We start from the raw sequence: 17,012 nt of genomic DNA, 5'->3' as shown, positions 1-17,012 counted from the left end.
CCTGGCCCATCAAAGATTCTTTTTGTAAAACACAATTTTGTTTGTGATGATTAATGAATGAGACAGTTTTTGCAATGTGGGCATTCATCTTCAAACGGCTCTCATTAAACAGCATTATACAATCCCAGGAGCCCAATGCCAGTGGCCACTGCCCCACTTGAGGAAAAGCGAACGAGAACTTGGGCTAGTGTGCTTCTTGTGATTTGCACTGCATCATATGATAGTTAAACCATAGAAGAAAAGTGTATGTTTCTTTAGCTATAATGATGGGTTTACACAAAGAAAACTAATGTTAGCTTCCATTGCCATCCCGGGCCTGTAGGGCAATGTGGTGACCAAGACAAATCCTTGTCCATCATCATCTATTAAATACAGCCTACAAAACGACACCCACAACACAAATTGTCCCCTAATCCAAATCTGGCTCTGGCGTCTGGTGTCAAATGTACGCCTTCTCTTCTCTTTAATGGGTCAGAGGAACAGACGCAAGGATGTGAAAGGGTTAAACGTCTACAGTAATTAGAGTCGCATTTCGCGTCGGCGTCCTCCAATACCGAGCCTAGAGAAGCTGCGCCCACCCCCACTCTTTCTTTCTCTCTCTCTCTCTCTCTCGCTCTCTCTCTCTCCCTCACAACATACACACACGCCTCCCCACCAGCTCCTCCAAGTGTCTAATACACTGGAAAATCAAAGCGCGAGCCTACCCCGTTCACACACCACCAGTGGAGCACAACAGAGAGCGAGAGAGAGAGAGAGGTGCTTTCACTCTCTTCTCATCTCCAGTCCCCTCAGCTTAACTATCCTGTAAACTTATCAGAGCACTACATGTGACAAACTTAGATCAGATTTTTATATGGAACAGGGTCTGCTTTTGTGTACTGTATAGCTGTACAGTATAATGGCTTTATGAGGTAAAATATGTTTGGGTGAGGAGATTTTACGCACGCCGCTGAAATGGATCACAGACTCTCCAGAGGCAGCTGGGTACCGGTGACTGGGCTGGTTATTTGTCTGCTTCTGTGTGCGTGTGTAGTGGACCTGGTTCTTGCCCAAATTCGGTACTCGATTCCCGAAGAGCTGGAGCATGGAGCTTTTGTGGGCAACATCGCCGAAGACCTGGGCTTGGATGTGGCCAGGCTATCAGCCCGTCGGTTTCGTATAGTCTCGGGCGCAAAGAGGCAGTATTTAGAAGTCAACTTGGAGAATGGCATTCTCTTCGTCAACGAAAAGATAGACAGAGAAGAGCTGTGTGAACGAAGCCCGAACTGTTTTTTACACTTACAAGTGGTCATTGAAAACCCATTAGAACTGTACAGAGTGGAAGTGGAGATTTTAGATGTTAATGACAACTCCCCCAGTTTCCCATGGAGCGAGTTTAATATTGACATCACAGAATCGGCTGCTCCTGGCTCATGTTTCCCGTTAGAGAGTGCACAGGATCAGGATGTGGGCACCAACTCTCTGCGCTCTTACCAGCTAAGCGCAAACCAGCACTTCGTACTAAACATCCAGACCCGCAACGATGGAAGCAAGTTTGCTGAGCTCGTGCTGGACACCCCGCTGGACCGGGAACAGCAGAAAAAGCACGAAATGGTTCTGACTGCCTTTGACGGAGGGTCTCCAGAACGCTCTGGGACAGCACTTATAACTATTACAGTGCTAGATGCAAACGATAACGTGCCCGTATTTGACCGCTCGGTTTACCGGGCGAGCTTGGTGGAGAACGCACCGCGAGGGACGCTTGTGCTGAAGCTGAACGCCACAGACCTGGATGAAGGATCTAACGGTGAAGTGACCTACGCATTTAGCGGGCACGCACCCCTCAAGGTGCGCGAACTGTTCAGCGTGGACCCGTACACGGGAGAAGTCCGAGTGAAGGGAATCGTAGACTATGAGAAAGCCAGTGTTTATGAGCTGTATGTGCAGGCTAAAGACAGGGGACCCTCGGCTGTGGCTGTACACAGTAAAGTGCTGGTAGACATCCTTGATGTCAATGACAACGCGCCCGAAGTCATCCTCACATCAGTGTCCACTCCTGTGCAGGAAGACGCACCACCAGGCACGGTGATAGCCGTTATCAGTGTAATGGACCGAGACTCGGGAGAGAACGGAAACGTTGACTGCCAAATTCCGAGCAACGTCCCCTTTCAGCTCCATTCCTCCTTTAAAAACTATTACACTCTGGTGACAAGCGAGTTTCTGGACAGGGAAGCGGTGTCTGAGTACAATATCACCCTCACAGCCCGAGACTTGGGCTCTCCTTCGCTCTCCACGAGGAAAACCATCCTCGTTCAAGTATCTGACATTAATGACAACCCCCCGCGGTTCTCTCAACCTTCATACACTGTTTACGTGACCGAGAATAATGCCCCGGGCGCTTCCATTTGCTCTGTAACTGCATTCGACCCCGATTCTAACCAGAACGCCTATCTGTCTTACTCTATTCTCGAGGGTCAGATCCAGGGCATGCCCGTGTCCACTTATGTCTCAATCAACTCTGACAACGGCAATATATATGCACTTCGCTCCTTTGATTATGAGCAACTTAGAAACTTTCAGATTCTGGTACAGGCGCAGGACGCTGGATTCCCCCCTCTCGCCAATAACATCACAGTCAACGTCTTTGTTTTGGACCAGAACGACAATGCACCTGTTATTGTATCCCCGCTGCCCAAAAACGGCACCGTGGCCACAGAGGTGGTTCCGCGGTCAGTAGACGCTGGGTATCTGGTTACCAAAATAACAGCGTTGGACGCAGATGCAGGACAAAACTCCCGGCTGTCCTATCAGGTCTTGCAGGCTACAGACCCGGGGCTATTCAGTGTGGCTCTATACACAGGCGAAATCAGGACTATTCGCCGGCTGGTGGAGAAAGATGCAACAAGGCAAAGACTGGTAATATTAGTCAAGGACAACGGACAGCCGCCTCTCTCCGCCACTGTCTCCATTATCCTTACAGTGGTAGACAGCGTTCCGGAGTCGCTGTCAGATTTCGGAGACCTCACACTCAGCCCACAGCCCCCCTCAAACCTGGCTCTCTACTTGATCGTGTCACTGAGCACAATATCTTTAATATTCCTTGTGGCTATTATCGTACTGGCTGCAGTCAAGTGTTACAAGGACAGAGATACACTCAGCGGGTACAACCTCCCCCCGTTCGCATGCTGCTGTTGCGGGGGGTTTCAGCCTGATCCGCCTCCGGAGGTGTTCAAAAAATCAAACCTCAACCTGCAGATTTCATCCGCGGCCAAAGTCCCTACAAACTGTATGGAGGTGAATGGAAACAGCAGTCTCTCGCAGTCATATTGTTATAAAGTGTGCCTGACCCCCGAATCAGCCAAAAGTGACTTCATGTTTCTGAAGCCGTGCAGCCCCGGGAGCACGCCGAGGAACAACGAGGCGAAGAGCGCAGAAAACTCGTGGAACGCACAAAGCCGGAGCGCATCTGTGAACAACGGAGCAACTACTCCTAATGAGGTACAGTGAAATCAGCGTACAGTTTAAGACGCGAAGCTTATTGTAATCCATAAATTTCACTCACTGACAAACATGGCCATATCTGTTTTCTATCTGATAAGTATCTTGTCTGTGACATTCTTCCACGAAGGTCAAATAATGCATGCCATACAGATTCAAACTCTACTTGAGCAAAAAAACTAAGCAAAGGTTTTTCTTCGTCCGGAAATTAAATGACAAAAAGTGAGATTACATTTTAATTGACATGGTAATGAAAGTGTAAAGTCCTATCTTGTAAGGAGCATATTCTGCAAAGAAAAGAGTGAAATATCAACTACTGTGTGAGAGGAAAAGAAGAAGTAGTTCAAGTGGACTCCTACTCAGTCTTGGTAACATGTCCAGATGTCTTCAAGAAAAACAAAGGGGAAAAACCTATTTTTATTTTTTATAACATAAACAACATTAACGTTCAATCATGAACTTAACTACATTCTCAATGTCATTGGCGATTACTATTCATGCAGTGAGGAGACACACCAGCTTTCAGCACATCTACTGGAGATAGAACAAAAGTCAAGGTTATATTTGAGACGCACAAGGTGAATGACAGTTATTTGAATTAATTTGCCTTGGATTCTTTTTCGACCTGTCTGTGGCACGCCTTTATGTCCTCAAACTAACAATATAGGACAAATAACCTTACTAACTATGCCTCAAGGGCACAAGCACAAGGCTGAACCATTATACTACACACAATGTGTCCTATTCGCCAGGGGGGGGTTGTCCATTATTGATGAAAAATGGCAAATGGAGGGTTTTTGGGAGACAGGGTAGGACATTGAGAGGGGAGGGGGCAAGGACATGGCTGGACTGAGACGTGGGCCGCCTGTAGATCGGTCCGGACGTTATCCTCTGAATGCGAGGAGAGAGAAAGAGAAGGAGAGATGGAGAGAGAGAGAGAGAGAGAGAGAGAGAGAGAGAGAGAGAGAGATGGGTCGAACAAGGGTATGGGAAGACGGGGGCTGGCGAGGAAGGAGGGAGAGGAAAGGGACTTTACAGAGCAGGATGTCTACACCCGTATTTTCTAAGACCAGGCAGCAGTCCGTACATGTGGGTGTGTATCGGTCATTATTGCTCCCCTGTTTTTACCAAAACGCAAAGGGACAAAGACACCAGACCCTACCAGGCAGACTGAGAAAATGTCAGCTCGGTCACTGGCACATGCACCTCTGGCCACAAGAGGGATTTCGAGGTCAAGGTGATTGTTCTGCCTGCAGCTATATGCTCCTCGAGGAGAGAGTGTCCTTCCTGTCGTTAATTGGTTCCCCTAATTCACCCGGTGGTGTCCCTCAGCGTGCACACATCAGTCGTCGTGAGGTCGTCAGTGACACATTAAACCTCAAAGACAAATCTCAATGAAACTATTTTAGCATTATATAAAACCAAGTGCATATTCCTAGTGAAGTGGATGAATTGAAGGTGAAAAGAGACAATAAAGACACTTTCAAGCGTGTAAGAGAGGCAGGGCAGGTGCGTGCACGTTTTGTGCATATACAGCTTCAAGGACCGCAAACTTTTAAAGGCTCTCTGAGACTTTTAATTAAAAACCTTGCTCGAGGAGCATCAGGCAAATATTAATGTAAAATGATGCATATAATCCACAAAACAATGACGTGTGTAATTTTCTTAATTTCCTCCCTGGCATGGTTTCCTTTGAAGATTAAAATCATGTTTTGTTTCATCCCGGTGGGGTTCTAATTGGTTTTGTGCGTGGTCGGCGGGGAGTGTATTTTGAATACCGATTCCTATAATACGCTTACGTCGCATTCTTCGTGTTAACAACTTTAAGGGAACTAATAGAGCGTGCAATCCATACTATGAGACTCAGATGCGGAATAAATATCACTCGTGTGCTCTCTTTCACCCCTCACGCTGCGCTACAGACGATACAAGCAAAACCAAGTGACAGGCGAGTCCTAGCTGAAGGCAACAGCACATCCTCTCTTAAAAACCCTGTTCTGCCAAACATCCACAGGGCGGCAGCCGCGATCCATGTGGAACAGTCATGTCTCCATTTCAGGACAAGCACAAAGATAGACTGCTCCTCATGTCAATTATCAATGACCTCTACTGATCCAAGAAGATAGAATGAACAGCCATTGATTTTTATCCAGAGCGGTTTTATTGAAACGTGTTTTTGAAGAAAGACATTTCTCAAAGTGATTTTCACAGTGAAATTGCAACATGGTTTTTCTCTTCCCTTTTCCTGCAGCTGAAGCAGCCAAACACAGACTGGACTCTCACAAAAAATCAGAACTCCTCCCTTAAAAGGTACTATTTTTAAACTCTGAAGTGTGCATGTTGTCAACTCAATGTAAAGCAATGAGCTGAAGTACACAGCTTGTATATTGCTCAGGTTAAAATAGATATAGATAGTGTATTTAACTTTGAGTCAAGTATGTTGCAATAACAGACTGATATCTTGTTTGCAGTTATAACTCTATCAACATGGATGGCACCCTCATGCGTAAAGCTATGCATGCAGACCCAGAAAACTACGTCACCTCCATGGCGCCTGGCCAGTACTGGACCTGGGGTACACACATGAGAGGGATGAAAGGTAAGAGAGGAGGACGACAACCAGCTTTCATTAAATCCTCATCAATTACTGAAATGTTTCTTATCTTTAGGTACTTGTGTTAAAATTGAGTATTTTCATATTCTGTTTCTGCAATTCAGAAGCAAAGGTTGCACCATTTACTGAATAAATATGATGAGATAAGGTTTAGCTAAGATGAGAAATTTAAAGCATTAATAAAATGATCCAATGATAAAATGTTATTTTTCTCAAAAAAAGCAGTCCATATCAAAAGAGTACTTTTGATATGGATACTTGCAGTTTACTTTTAAGTTAACATTTAAACCCATTACTTTTACTTGTAATAGAGTATATGTCAATGCTGCTATTGCAACTTTTGCTTAAGTAAAATATGGCTTTCTTCCACATCAGGGGTTACATATGCATGTTGTTGATGTTATGTACCATAGCATTGTATAAAACACATCTTTATGCTTTCATAATGATCTGTTTTTTTTGTTTTCCTAATTGGTTTTGTTAATATAGTCGTAACTAATGTCCAGGATCACTAACAGCAACAGGGCTCTGTTATTTTTATCACCACATCATTATGGCTGTGTTTTGTATTTTTGTTGCTGATGTCATTGTTTATTGTCCTGACTGCAAGGCGCTAGACTTTGTTAGAAAAGTGCTATGCTAATGACAACAGCACAACAGCCTTAAGTCAATATTGAATAATTAAGTAGCTGCTTCTCCTCTTTTTTTCTCTCCTTAACTATACAGACTATAAGATGTCTCCTTCAACCAGTGGGGTACCCTCTCGTCCCTGGACTCCTCTGTGCACACCTCCTCCTCAACAGCAGCAGCCATCAATACCTCCCCACCCTCACCCACACCCTCACCCACACCCTCACCCGCACCCTCATCCGCACCCCCACCCGCCACCTGACTACCACCACAATATGCACATCCCTGGGACACCATCAGGCTTTTGCACCCTGAGGCCAGCAGTACACCGAAGCGAGCTGGACGTCCACAATTCGTTCTCAACCTTTGGAAAGAAGCGTCGTCTCCAGATGTCCCCCCAGGGAGAGGCTGCGATTATAAATAATGACTTGTACAATGACTGAGTTTTCAATGAAAGACTGAATGGATGAATAAAAACACGGATAGTCTCATATAAAGACTGAGGAAGAGACCATTCAGTGAATATATTAATGGACCGATGAGAGGATGCACAAAAGGGGAACACTAATGAGGAATCCATTTTGGCTAAAATGCTGAAAATAAATAAAGTCTGATGGCTGTTTTTGTGACACGCTGCTGCAACATGGTCAATGTATGTGTCTACCTATTATTATTATTATTATTATTATTATTATTATTATTTAGACAATCAAACTGGAGCAGCAATTACGTCCAAAATGTTTTGAAAAAGCATCAGTGGTAAATAATTTTGCACATCATTATGAATTTATATTTTTGGCTTTATGAGAAGAAGTGTTTTCATTTTGTATTTTTGAATGCTAACAGAGCTTGTGTGAATATGAAAAATAATATGATCATGTATATGCAAGCTGCCACATGAAGCAGACAACTGTAAAGAGGGGAGATTTTCCCTATACATGTACTGTATACATTTATGAAAATAAAGTATTTTTTTCAAAGGGTCGTCCTTATGTGTTTTAAACATGCATGACTTATTCGTAAAACTCAAGGCCTATAACCCAACCCATGCTCACTGATGCACACACAATCACAGCTTCTGTCTATTTACAAGCATAAAGCATTTAGATGTTTCTCAGATCTATGTTTAATTAGCTTGAGTCAATTATTTTGGGGTGAAAAAGTTCCAGCTATTCCTACAAGGGTAAAAGCTGCGGTAAGCTGTTTTCCACAGCGAGGAATAAACATACTAAAATGCTAACATATGCTAATTGGAGTGCTTGCATTTCCATTTGCCCGCAGAGAATTGTGGGGTTCATTAACTGAACAAACAGAACCTCTTCTCTCGAAATATCACTTTAATTAAGACCACGAACACGAATACAAGCATCAGTGGGAGGAGGGCTCAGCTCCAAATGCCACACCTGGATGCAAGCTACAGGCCCTATGACTTCTCTCCCTGTGCCCTTTACATCTTACTTCTCAGGGAATTAGTTCATACAGTCAACAGATGAGAGCTGGCCACTGGCCAGAAATGAGCAGCGTAATTAGGTCGTTGTATGGCTCCGGCTGAAAATAATTCTGTTAATAAGGAAACGGGTGTCCATAGGGAGCATGGAGGGGAGCAGGCTAACCTTCTCTGCGGTAAGGTGATCCACAGGGACAGCTGAGGGGGCATCCGTATTTAGGTTCAGCTTGGCTTACTTTCAGATGAGTCAGGAATAGAGTTCTGTTCAGGAAACAGAGGTGCAGAATTATTACGCTTACTCTCTGCTACAAGAACCCTTTTAAAGTTAAATAAATATAGTTTGCACATGTAGCTACATAGCATAGACACATTATGCATCTTTTAAACTCTGTGTTTTGGTGAAAATATTTGTAATTAAATTATCTGTTATGGCAACATGATACTCAAAGCAAAGGTTAAGTGGTGTCACTCACATCCTTAAAACACGTTGCTCATTTGCAGTGGTAGCTGTCCATGGACCTAGTGCTGAAACTGTTTTGAAAAGTGCTTCTATCCAAACCAGCTGCAATGTATTTCTTCGTCCACCAGAGGGCGCATAAGACACTACGATTAACTCTGGTGCAGTTAGTTAAATGTAATGTTTTTGAGGCACTCTTCTTCATCTTCATGACAGGGACTCACACAAACGAATCTTGAATCCACATTTAGCCACCCTAAACACCTTGATAACCAAAGGGTGTTGCATGACTTTCACCAGTCCTTTAGTCAAAACATTACATAAACAAATACATAATCAAACATAAAAAATAAAGTGCATTTCCTCAGGGAGGAAGTATTCAGATTGTTTTCCCAACTAAAACTGAGAGAAAACTTTTTTTTCTAAAGTACTAACGAAACTGCTGCAAACTTTACTCAAACAATTATAAGTAAAAGCAATAATTGCGGTCTTGTGCGAGCATACAATATGTATATGGATTGGTTTTCAACAACCATTTGAATGTAGCACCTGACCGTTGTGGAGTTATTCATTTGGTCAGTGTACTCGGTTTTTTTAGCAATAATCACAGTCAAATACTGCATGATATTCTATGAACTAATGGTTCATACCCACTCTCAATGACTGTGCCTATGATGAGCATTTGCGCCATCTTGCAACATGTTGTAACACTGACTTTATAACAGATTTCTCCACCAGATGGCATCATGGAGTAAGAACCGTTGACCAAACAAACAGTCTTAGATTTGAAGAGTAGATTCATTTTACATTGTACACTCAGGGTGTGTCAGGCTGGGAGGTTACAATGACGTAATCCAAAACTCTAAAAGACAAAAAAAAAAAAAAAAAAAAAAAAAAGAAGCCTGGCTGAATTCATTTGGGGAGACAAAAATACACAGAGTCGAAGCGGGAGGGGCAAAGGAACCTGCAGTTCTCTTGTTCTTCTGAGACAGACAGAGAGCATCCATACACAGCTAATGTGTTATTGTGTTTTCGATGTGAGTGTGTGTGTGTGTGTGTGTGTGTGTGTGTGTGTGCGTGCGTGCGTGCGTGTGTGTGTGTGTGCGTGTGTGTGTGTGTGCAAGCCTTTAGATGCATTGAATACAATATTATTCAGATTCTTTACCCCACATAAAAACCCAAACGCTCTTATTTGTGTTCAGTCACAAGACTATAAGAACCCCATCACAGATCGTGTAGGATAGCAATCCTTTTAATGTTTGACCTGAACCAGTTTTGCCAAACCTGGTGCTTTGTCGCACCCAAGTGACGTAGGAAGGTAATAGTCAGTTGTAGTTGAAAAGTTTGTTTTATTGCCAGTTCAGATTTGTGTGACTTTGTTAACTGACCTCCTCCCCTAATACTATCCCTTATGTTTTGCTCGATTTTTGTAACATTGTTTGTACTAAACTCAATATAGTTTGCAAATTGGGCGTTGTTTTTTCCATATGTTCTTAATCATTTGAATTTTAATACATTTAGTCTAATTTTTTTGGAAATGGAAAGGTCTTAGTTTTAAAGGACATTTTGAGCAACTACTTTTCTTGCATTCTTGTGAATTTGTATGCAGAAATGTATTGTGTAAATGTCTTCCTTAATGTAAAGTAAAATAGAAAGTATGGATATACACTGAAATACAGTGCAGTTAGACTCTCAGGCATTCTGTATTGCTTTCAAATATATATATAATATATTATATACTTTTTTTGTTGAATGTTATCTCTGACAAGTCAATACATATATACACATTTACTCTTTCCTTCCATTTTGTTACTTTTTTTGTGAAGTAACCTTCTTTAAATGTGCATTAGACTTGCGTTAAGGATGCTTTAATTTATTTAGATTCATAAGCCCCTGGACTTTCATAGCTATATGTTTGAGAAAAAAGAGAATAGTGGAGACTAAAACATGAACAAAAAGAGCTGTTCAGACAAAGTGTTGCAGTCACCTGTCACATTTAAGCTCTTTACAGGTTGGGACAGTCACAGGATCCATGTCTGTGTTTTGGCTCATAACGTATCAAACTTGATCTGTCTGCAGGTCGTTACAGGAGAAAAAACAGGCAGGGTGAATGAGATCTTCAATACCTCACAGACAACAAAAGAAGACTTAACAAGCTGCAGCTTCAACATTGCTATTTAGATGAGACAACTCAGAGTGCTATGTTGAACACTAACAGAAGGAGAAAGCACACAAGATATAACATTATCATAAACTTGGGCTGGAGGATAACGTTTGTATTACCCTCTTCTCTTACCAGTGGTTGGAATTGTGAATAATAAAGAGGTCTGTGGTTCTCTAGGATAAATCTTGTGTAGCAGGAATAATGTCAGATCCTAACATCCAAAATGAGTTGCTGTTTCATAAGGACTTAGAAGGTCCAACATAGATTCAAGATTCAAGAAGCTTTATTTATCCCGAGGGAAACATACAGGTGGTGGTTGAACATAGTGTAGTATCTTTACTAAACAAGTAGTTAAGCACACATTTTTTACAACTGTTTTGAAATTCAGTGTTTTGTGTGGATATGTTATGTTGCTTTTTACTTCTATTATATTAAGTTAAAACTAAAGAAGCACCAATGACTTCTGCACATACATATAGGAAATCCAATTCCTTAACTGTGTTTTTATCCTTAAAACCACTGCACCGTATGCCGGCGACCCGGGTTCGATTCCCGACCCGTGGTCCTTTCCGGATCTCACCCCGACTCTCTCTCCCACTTTCCTGTCACTCTCCACTGTCCTCTCCGATTAAAGGCAAAAAGCCCCCCAAAAATATATATATAAAAAAAAAGAAATACAGATGATTAAATGTAGGCCCTTTTCCTAAATTACATGTTATGATTGAGGGATCAACTCACCCATCCGAGCCTATCTTGGCATATGATATACCCCATATCAGAAACAGAAAGTTAATTTTAGGTTTAAAGGTAAACTATTTTATTTTGATTGATTTGAGTTTAAACTGAAATTAATTTGCATGACATAAACTGTTGCAGGTTATATTGATTATTAATATTAATAATAATAATAACTTATATAGCGCCTTTCATGGTACCCAAGGTTGCTTTACAAATAGGGAGGAGAAAAGGGGAGTGGGGGTTAGGGATCAAAAGAGTTAGTGCAGAGAAATGCTTTGAGGTGCTTTTTGAACATGGGCAGGGATTGGGCAGAGCGGACGTGGAGTGGTAGACTGTTCCAGAGTGTGGGAGCATTGGCGGAGAAGGCCCTGTCCCCAAAAGTTTGCAATCTGGTGCGGGGAGTGGCCAGCAGGTCCTTGTCAGAGGACTGCAGGGAACGTGAGTGAGTGTAAGGGTGGAGGAGATCTGTGAGGTATTGTGGTGAGAGTCCATGGAGAGATTTGTAGGTGAGCAGGAGGATCTTGTAGGTGATGCGTGACTTGACTGGCAACCAGTGGAGCTGTTGGAGGATGGGAGTGATATGCTGCCAGGGCTTTGTGGGGGTTAGAACCCTGGCAGCTGAGTTCTGGACGTACTGGAGTCTGCTAAGGGCCTTGGTGGGCAGTCCAGACAGGACACCGTTGCAGTAGTCCAGACGGGAGGTGATGAAGGCATGGATGAGTGTCTCTGTGACTGAATGCGTGAGTGAAGGCCGGAGTCGTGAGATGTTTCTGAGGTGGTAGAAGGCATACTTGGTGATGTTGTTGGTGTGGGACCGGAAGGAGAGAGTGGAGTCCAGGATGACGCCCAGGTTGCGCACCTCAGGAGATGGGGAAATGGAGCAGCCATCCATAACCAGGGCCAGGTTACCAACTTTCCTGGGCATTGGTGCAGGGGCCACCACCATGATTAAAGGATTTTATGGTCTTCTTGAGTTGTATGAAGCATTGCAGTGTTTTGAGCCTGAGATTACCAGTTAATTTTGTTTAATTCAATATGAGGTTTAATAATAAGTCAGTAATTAGGCTGGCTTGATACCTGCAATGAACAAGTGTGACTGAGATTTTAACTTTGGCAGCTTGTGTTGTCTCCAGCTGGATTAAAAGTAAATATTGGCCTGTAGCCATTAGTAAACGTTTTATTCACTTTGGCTCCTCTGCCCATATTTTTTAAAATATACGTGAATGGGTTTTGTGTCTGAGAACAAAAACAACAGTGTAAATAGGCAACTCTGTATTTATTCTGCAAAATCCGATTACTCTCCGGGCATGTTACCATTTAACAACCTATTAATGAGGCATATCCACTTAACGGGAAGAAACTCAGCTACCAGACGATATACCTAAACAAAACACAATTCCAACACCAAGGGTCTAAATCAGCACTTAACGACGACATATCAGATAAAAACTGAGATTTCACAGATTCCAAAACTCGCTAAACTAGCAGCCAGGAAAGAGAAACAGCCATCTTCACTTTTACAGAGCGATAACTATAAACACGTCTTACCTTTGCGGTTTTGTGATCAAAAGTTTTGTTTAAGGGCATACAACGTTGCTGAAGGTTAATGCAATATCTGTGTCACTTTGAAATGATTACTGATAATACATAATTATTTATTTGTAATAATATATAGTTTAGCTGGGGGCTTCCGCTTTTAGGGCGCGCTGTGTCGGAGTCATTCTAACTGACCAATGGTAATGTTTACATGGTTTATGAACTGCCACTGGATTCTATTGGCTCTAACGGTTACAAAGAGGTGTCAATCACCCAAATTGACCAATGGGTTCCACAGATAGGGCCCTGTGTAATGCATAGGTCTGACTGGCAGCTGGCGCACCATTATGCTTTGTGGCAAAAAAGGTATAGAGGTCATGGTGAAGTTTCAAAAAGAGTTGTATTTGGATGGAATGAATCAGTGATATTTCAATGAAATAAAATACGTTTTACAGTCTGGTACCTGAGAAAGGTCAAATGGCACTGATGGTAACCACATGTGCCTAAAGCTGAGTCCACCTGGAACCTACCTGTGCTAAAACTCTCTAAAAAATGTCAAGTTGAACTAAATTAGCATGTATCCTGACACAGGGTACTTATGATACATTGTGGTTTGGATCCCTAAAGGTTCTGGGCTACTATCCCATCACTCAAGGGTGGTTTTCACTATAGATAATGTTTTCTTTTTTTTAGGCGTAGAATAGAATTTAAATGTTCAATCTGAATTCACTCTGACACAGCAAGGTCTATATTGATTCTGACAAGTCTACAGCAAACTCACAGGTGTATCATTGCTTTGATTAAAACATATTATTCATACACCCCTTTATAGTTGTGAAGATATACTCATTTATTCTGGGGATGTCATTTTTGAGCCTGAGGCCTGAAAAATAGGCCCAAAATCTTTAAGAGGTTATTGTTTTGTTGTACTCTTTTAATGAGTGGTAACCTCCACTTGGAGTATGAGCTATCACATGCACATCTGACAACAAGGACCAGATGAAAAAAGCTCTGGGACATCCTCCTTGATGTTCTTTTAACTGGGCATGCACATTAATGTTGCAATGACGTTAGTATCATTTTTGAAAGAATTGTCAAAGAAAAAAAGAATAACAAAGAAAAAGCTTAAAGAGGGTATTGTGTTAGTCACACTGTTGCTAAAAATGGCCCAATAACTTGCAGTTGTATTCACCTACTCCCCCATAAAAGTGTTCTGTTTAAAAATAACAAGCTCATGTTGCAGCAAATATTAAGAATGTAAACTGCTATAACATTTATCAAACCTTGTCTATTATTTCCTGATGTTGGATAAAATGAAAAAGCTTATAGTTTCAAATTAGCCTGTCAAAGCCTGTGACATTTTACACATTTATAAAATGTCAGGGACCCTCGTTTATGACAACATAATATAAAGTATGGAGTTGTTAACTGGTATAACTGCTTTTTAAAATCTGAAATCTGTATGCAGTCTGTCACATGGTGTCACTGTTGACCACTAAAGCACAATGTATCTCTCTGCTGGATGTCCTGGCACACCCATTTGTAAAGGATGCAGAGCACAGCTTTTTGGAAGATATGCTTTTTATTTAAGACCCAAAGACATGTTCTCTTCCCTATCTTAAAAATCTACAAAACCAGCGCATGTCTTTAGAAACAGGAGTATTATCCCCTGCAGAAGGAAGGATGATTTTTTTGGCCACTTTCTTTGTCCTGTCTGCGGTATGGCCCAGCGCTTTGTCAGTGACAAGGTACTCCATTGAAGAGGAGATGGAAAGGGGATCCGTTGTGGCTAATCTCGCTGCGGATTTGGGACTCGAGCCTGGAGGTTTGGCACAACGAGAGGTAAAACTTGATATTTTCCACAACAAAAAATATCTAGATGTCAATAAAAAGACGGGTGAGTTGTTTATCGTCGAAAAGATGGACAGAGAATACCTTTGTCCGACAAAAACAACCTCCTGTTTTCTGAAGCTTGATGTTATCATAGAAAGCCCCTTGCGCATCTTCAACATTGAACTTGGAATAACTGACATAAACGATAATGCTCCACATTTTCGACGAGACAGAGTAGAGCTCGACGTTTCAGAATCAGCAACACCGGGAGAGAGGTTTTCTCTGCCCAATGGTGTGGATCCAGATGTTGGCAAAAATACAATTAAAACCTACGAACTCAGTGTCAGTGAACATTTCACCATCGAAATTCAGACGGGCAGTGATGGAACTCAATATGTAGATTTGGTGTTGACTCAATCTTTAGACAGAGAGGAGACGGCTGTTCATAATTTAATACTGACTGCTGTGGACGGAGGGATCCCTGTGCGCTCCGGCACTGCCAATATTATTGTTAGAGTGCAAGACACAAACGACAATCCTCCTCAATTTGACAGGCAGAATTACACAATAACTATGACAGAAAACTCCCCGATTGGATCCGTAGTGATGAAGCTCAACGCTACAGATCGTGACGAGGGTCTGAATTCAGAGATCGTGTACTCGTTCACCCTTTACACGTCAGAAAAAACACAAGATGTATTTGCGTTGTATCCTAACACAGGGGAGATAACTGTGAAGGGTACTATTGACTATGAAGATATGAAATTGTATGAGATGCACATTGAGGCAAGAGACAAAGGGACGCATCCCTTGCTGGGGCAATGTAAAGTAATCGTCCATGTGAGAGATATGAATGACAATTATCCTGAAATTACCATACAGTCTGTAAAAAATACGGTGGATGAGAACATCCCCGTGGGAAGCGTCATTGCTCTGGTAGGTGTAAGTGACAGAGACACTGGTGATAATGGAAACGTAAGTTTATTCATAAATGAGCCCATGCCATTTATTCTCAACAAGTCATCTGATAGACCCCTTCATTACAAGCTCATAGTGTCTGAACCGTTGGATCGTGAATCAGTAGCTGAATATGACATCACATTGATTGTGAAAGATGCAGGAACACCGCCTTTATCTGATAATGAAACAATAACAGTGCATCTATTGGATATTAATGACAATGCGCCACAGTTCCCTCAGTCATTTTATACTATACGTGTAGAGGAGAATAACGCTCCTGGAGCCCTGCTCAGTTCCCTCACAGCGTTTGACCCTGACCTCCATGAAAACCAGTATCTAGTTTATTTCATCCTAGAGAGGGAGATAGCCAACATCTCCATGTCCATGCTGTTCTCCATCAACCCAGAGAACGGGAATCTTTACGCACTAAAAACGTTTGACTATGAGATTGAGAAGGAGTTTCTCTTCCACATCGAGGCCAGAGACTCTGGCTCTCCTCCTCTCAGCAGTAACGTGACGGTGCACATCATCATTGTGGACCAGAACGACAACGCTCCTGTTATTGTCTCTCCGTGGCGCGCACAGGGCTCGGTGGTGGAGGAAAAGATCCCCAGATCCACCGATAAAGGCTCTCTGGTTTCTAAAGTGATAGCCTTGGACACAGACTCGGTGCACAACTCCCGGATCGCCTACCAGTTTCTGCAGGTGACTGACGCCACCTTGTTCAGTCTGGACCAATACAACGGAGAGATCCGGACCATGAGGATGTTCAGCTACAGAGATCCACGTCACCAGAGACTGGTTGTTGTTGCCAAGGACAACGGTGAGCCTGCCCTCTCTGCTACAGTCACCATCAAGCTGTCCACAGTGGAGACTGCCGTGAAGGCCTACTCTGACATGACTGAGGTGCCTTTAGAATATGACATTTTCTCAGACCTCAACCTGTACCTGGTCATCGGTCTTGGCGCGGTGTCATTTCTCCTGCTGATCACCATATTAGTCACCATCGTAATCAAGTGTCAGAAACCCAAGACAAGCAAAGCGGCTCCTCCCTGCAGGAACAGTGTGATCAGCGAGAGGAACTCCACCATCGCAGACTCCACTCTGGTCTCCAACGATGCCTACTGGTACAGTCTGTTTCTAGCAGAGACCAGGA

The 17,012-nt window shown here is 42.6% G+C and overlaps 1 protein-coding gene across 1 annotated transcript; it reads left to right on the top strand.

Annotated features, from left to right (window-relative positions):
* The first annotated feature begins 718 nt into the window (after positions 1-718).
* si:ch73-233f7.1 (uncharacterized protein LOC100537710 homolog) lies at positions 719-7,563 on the top strand. Its single transcript, XM_063876026.1, has 4 exons — positions 719-3,477; positions 5,729-5,787; positions 5,949-6,076; positions 6,818-7,563. Exons 1-4 carry the CDS (start codon positions 955-957, stop codon positions 7,162-7,164), a joined length of 3,057 nt encoding a protein of 1,018 aa, XP_063732096.1. The 5' UTR covers positions 719-954; the 3' UTR covers positions 7,165-7,563.
* Positions 7,564-17,012: the final 9,449 nt, after the last annotated feature.

Source organism: Eleginops maclovinus, chromosome 23 (assembly GCF_036324505.1).
Source record: "Eleginops maclovinus isolate JMC-PN-2008 ecotype Puerto Natales chromosome 23, JC_Emac_rtc_rv5, whole genome shotgun sequence".
NCBI classification, from domain to species: Eukaryota; Metazoa; Chordata; class Actinopteri; order Perciformes; family Eleginopidae; genus Eleginops; species Eleginops maclovinus.
This window is presented reverse-complemented; position numbering and strand designations above follow the sequence as displayed.

What these genes read in the sequence shown, in the direction of transcription:
- si:ch73-233f7.1 (XM_063876026.1), top strand. Translation starts at nt 955, where the DNA reads ATGGATCACAGACTCTCCAGAGGCAGCTGGGTACCGGTGACTGGGCTG. An exon ending in CAGAACTCCTCCCTTAAAAG is followed by an intron (nt 5,788 to 5,948) that starts GTACTATTTTTA and finishes TCTTGTTTGCAG; the next exon opens with TTATAACTCTATCAACATGG. An exon ending in ACACATGAGAGGGATGAAAG is followed by an intron (nt 6,077 to 6,817) that starts GTAAGAGAGGAG and finishes TTAACTATACAG; the next exon opens with ACTATAAGATGTCTCCTTCA.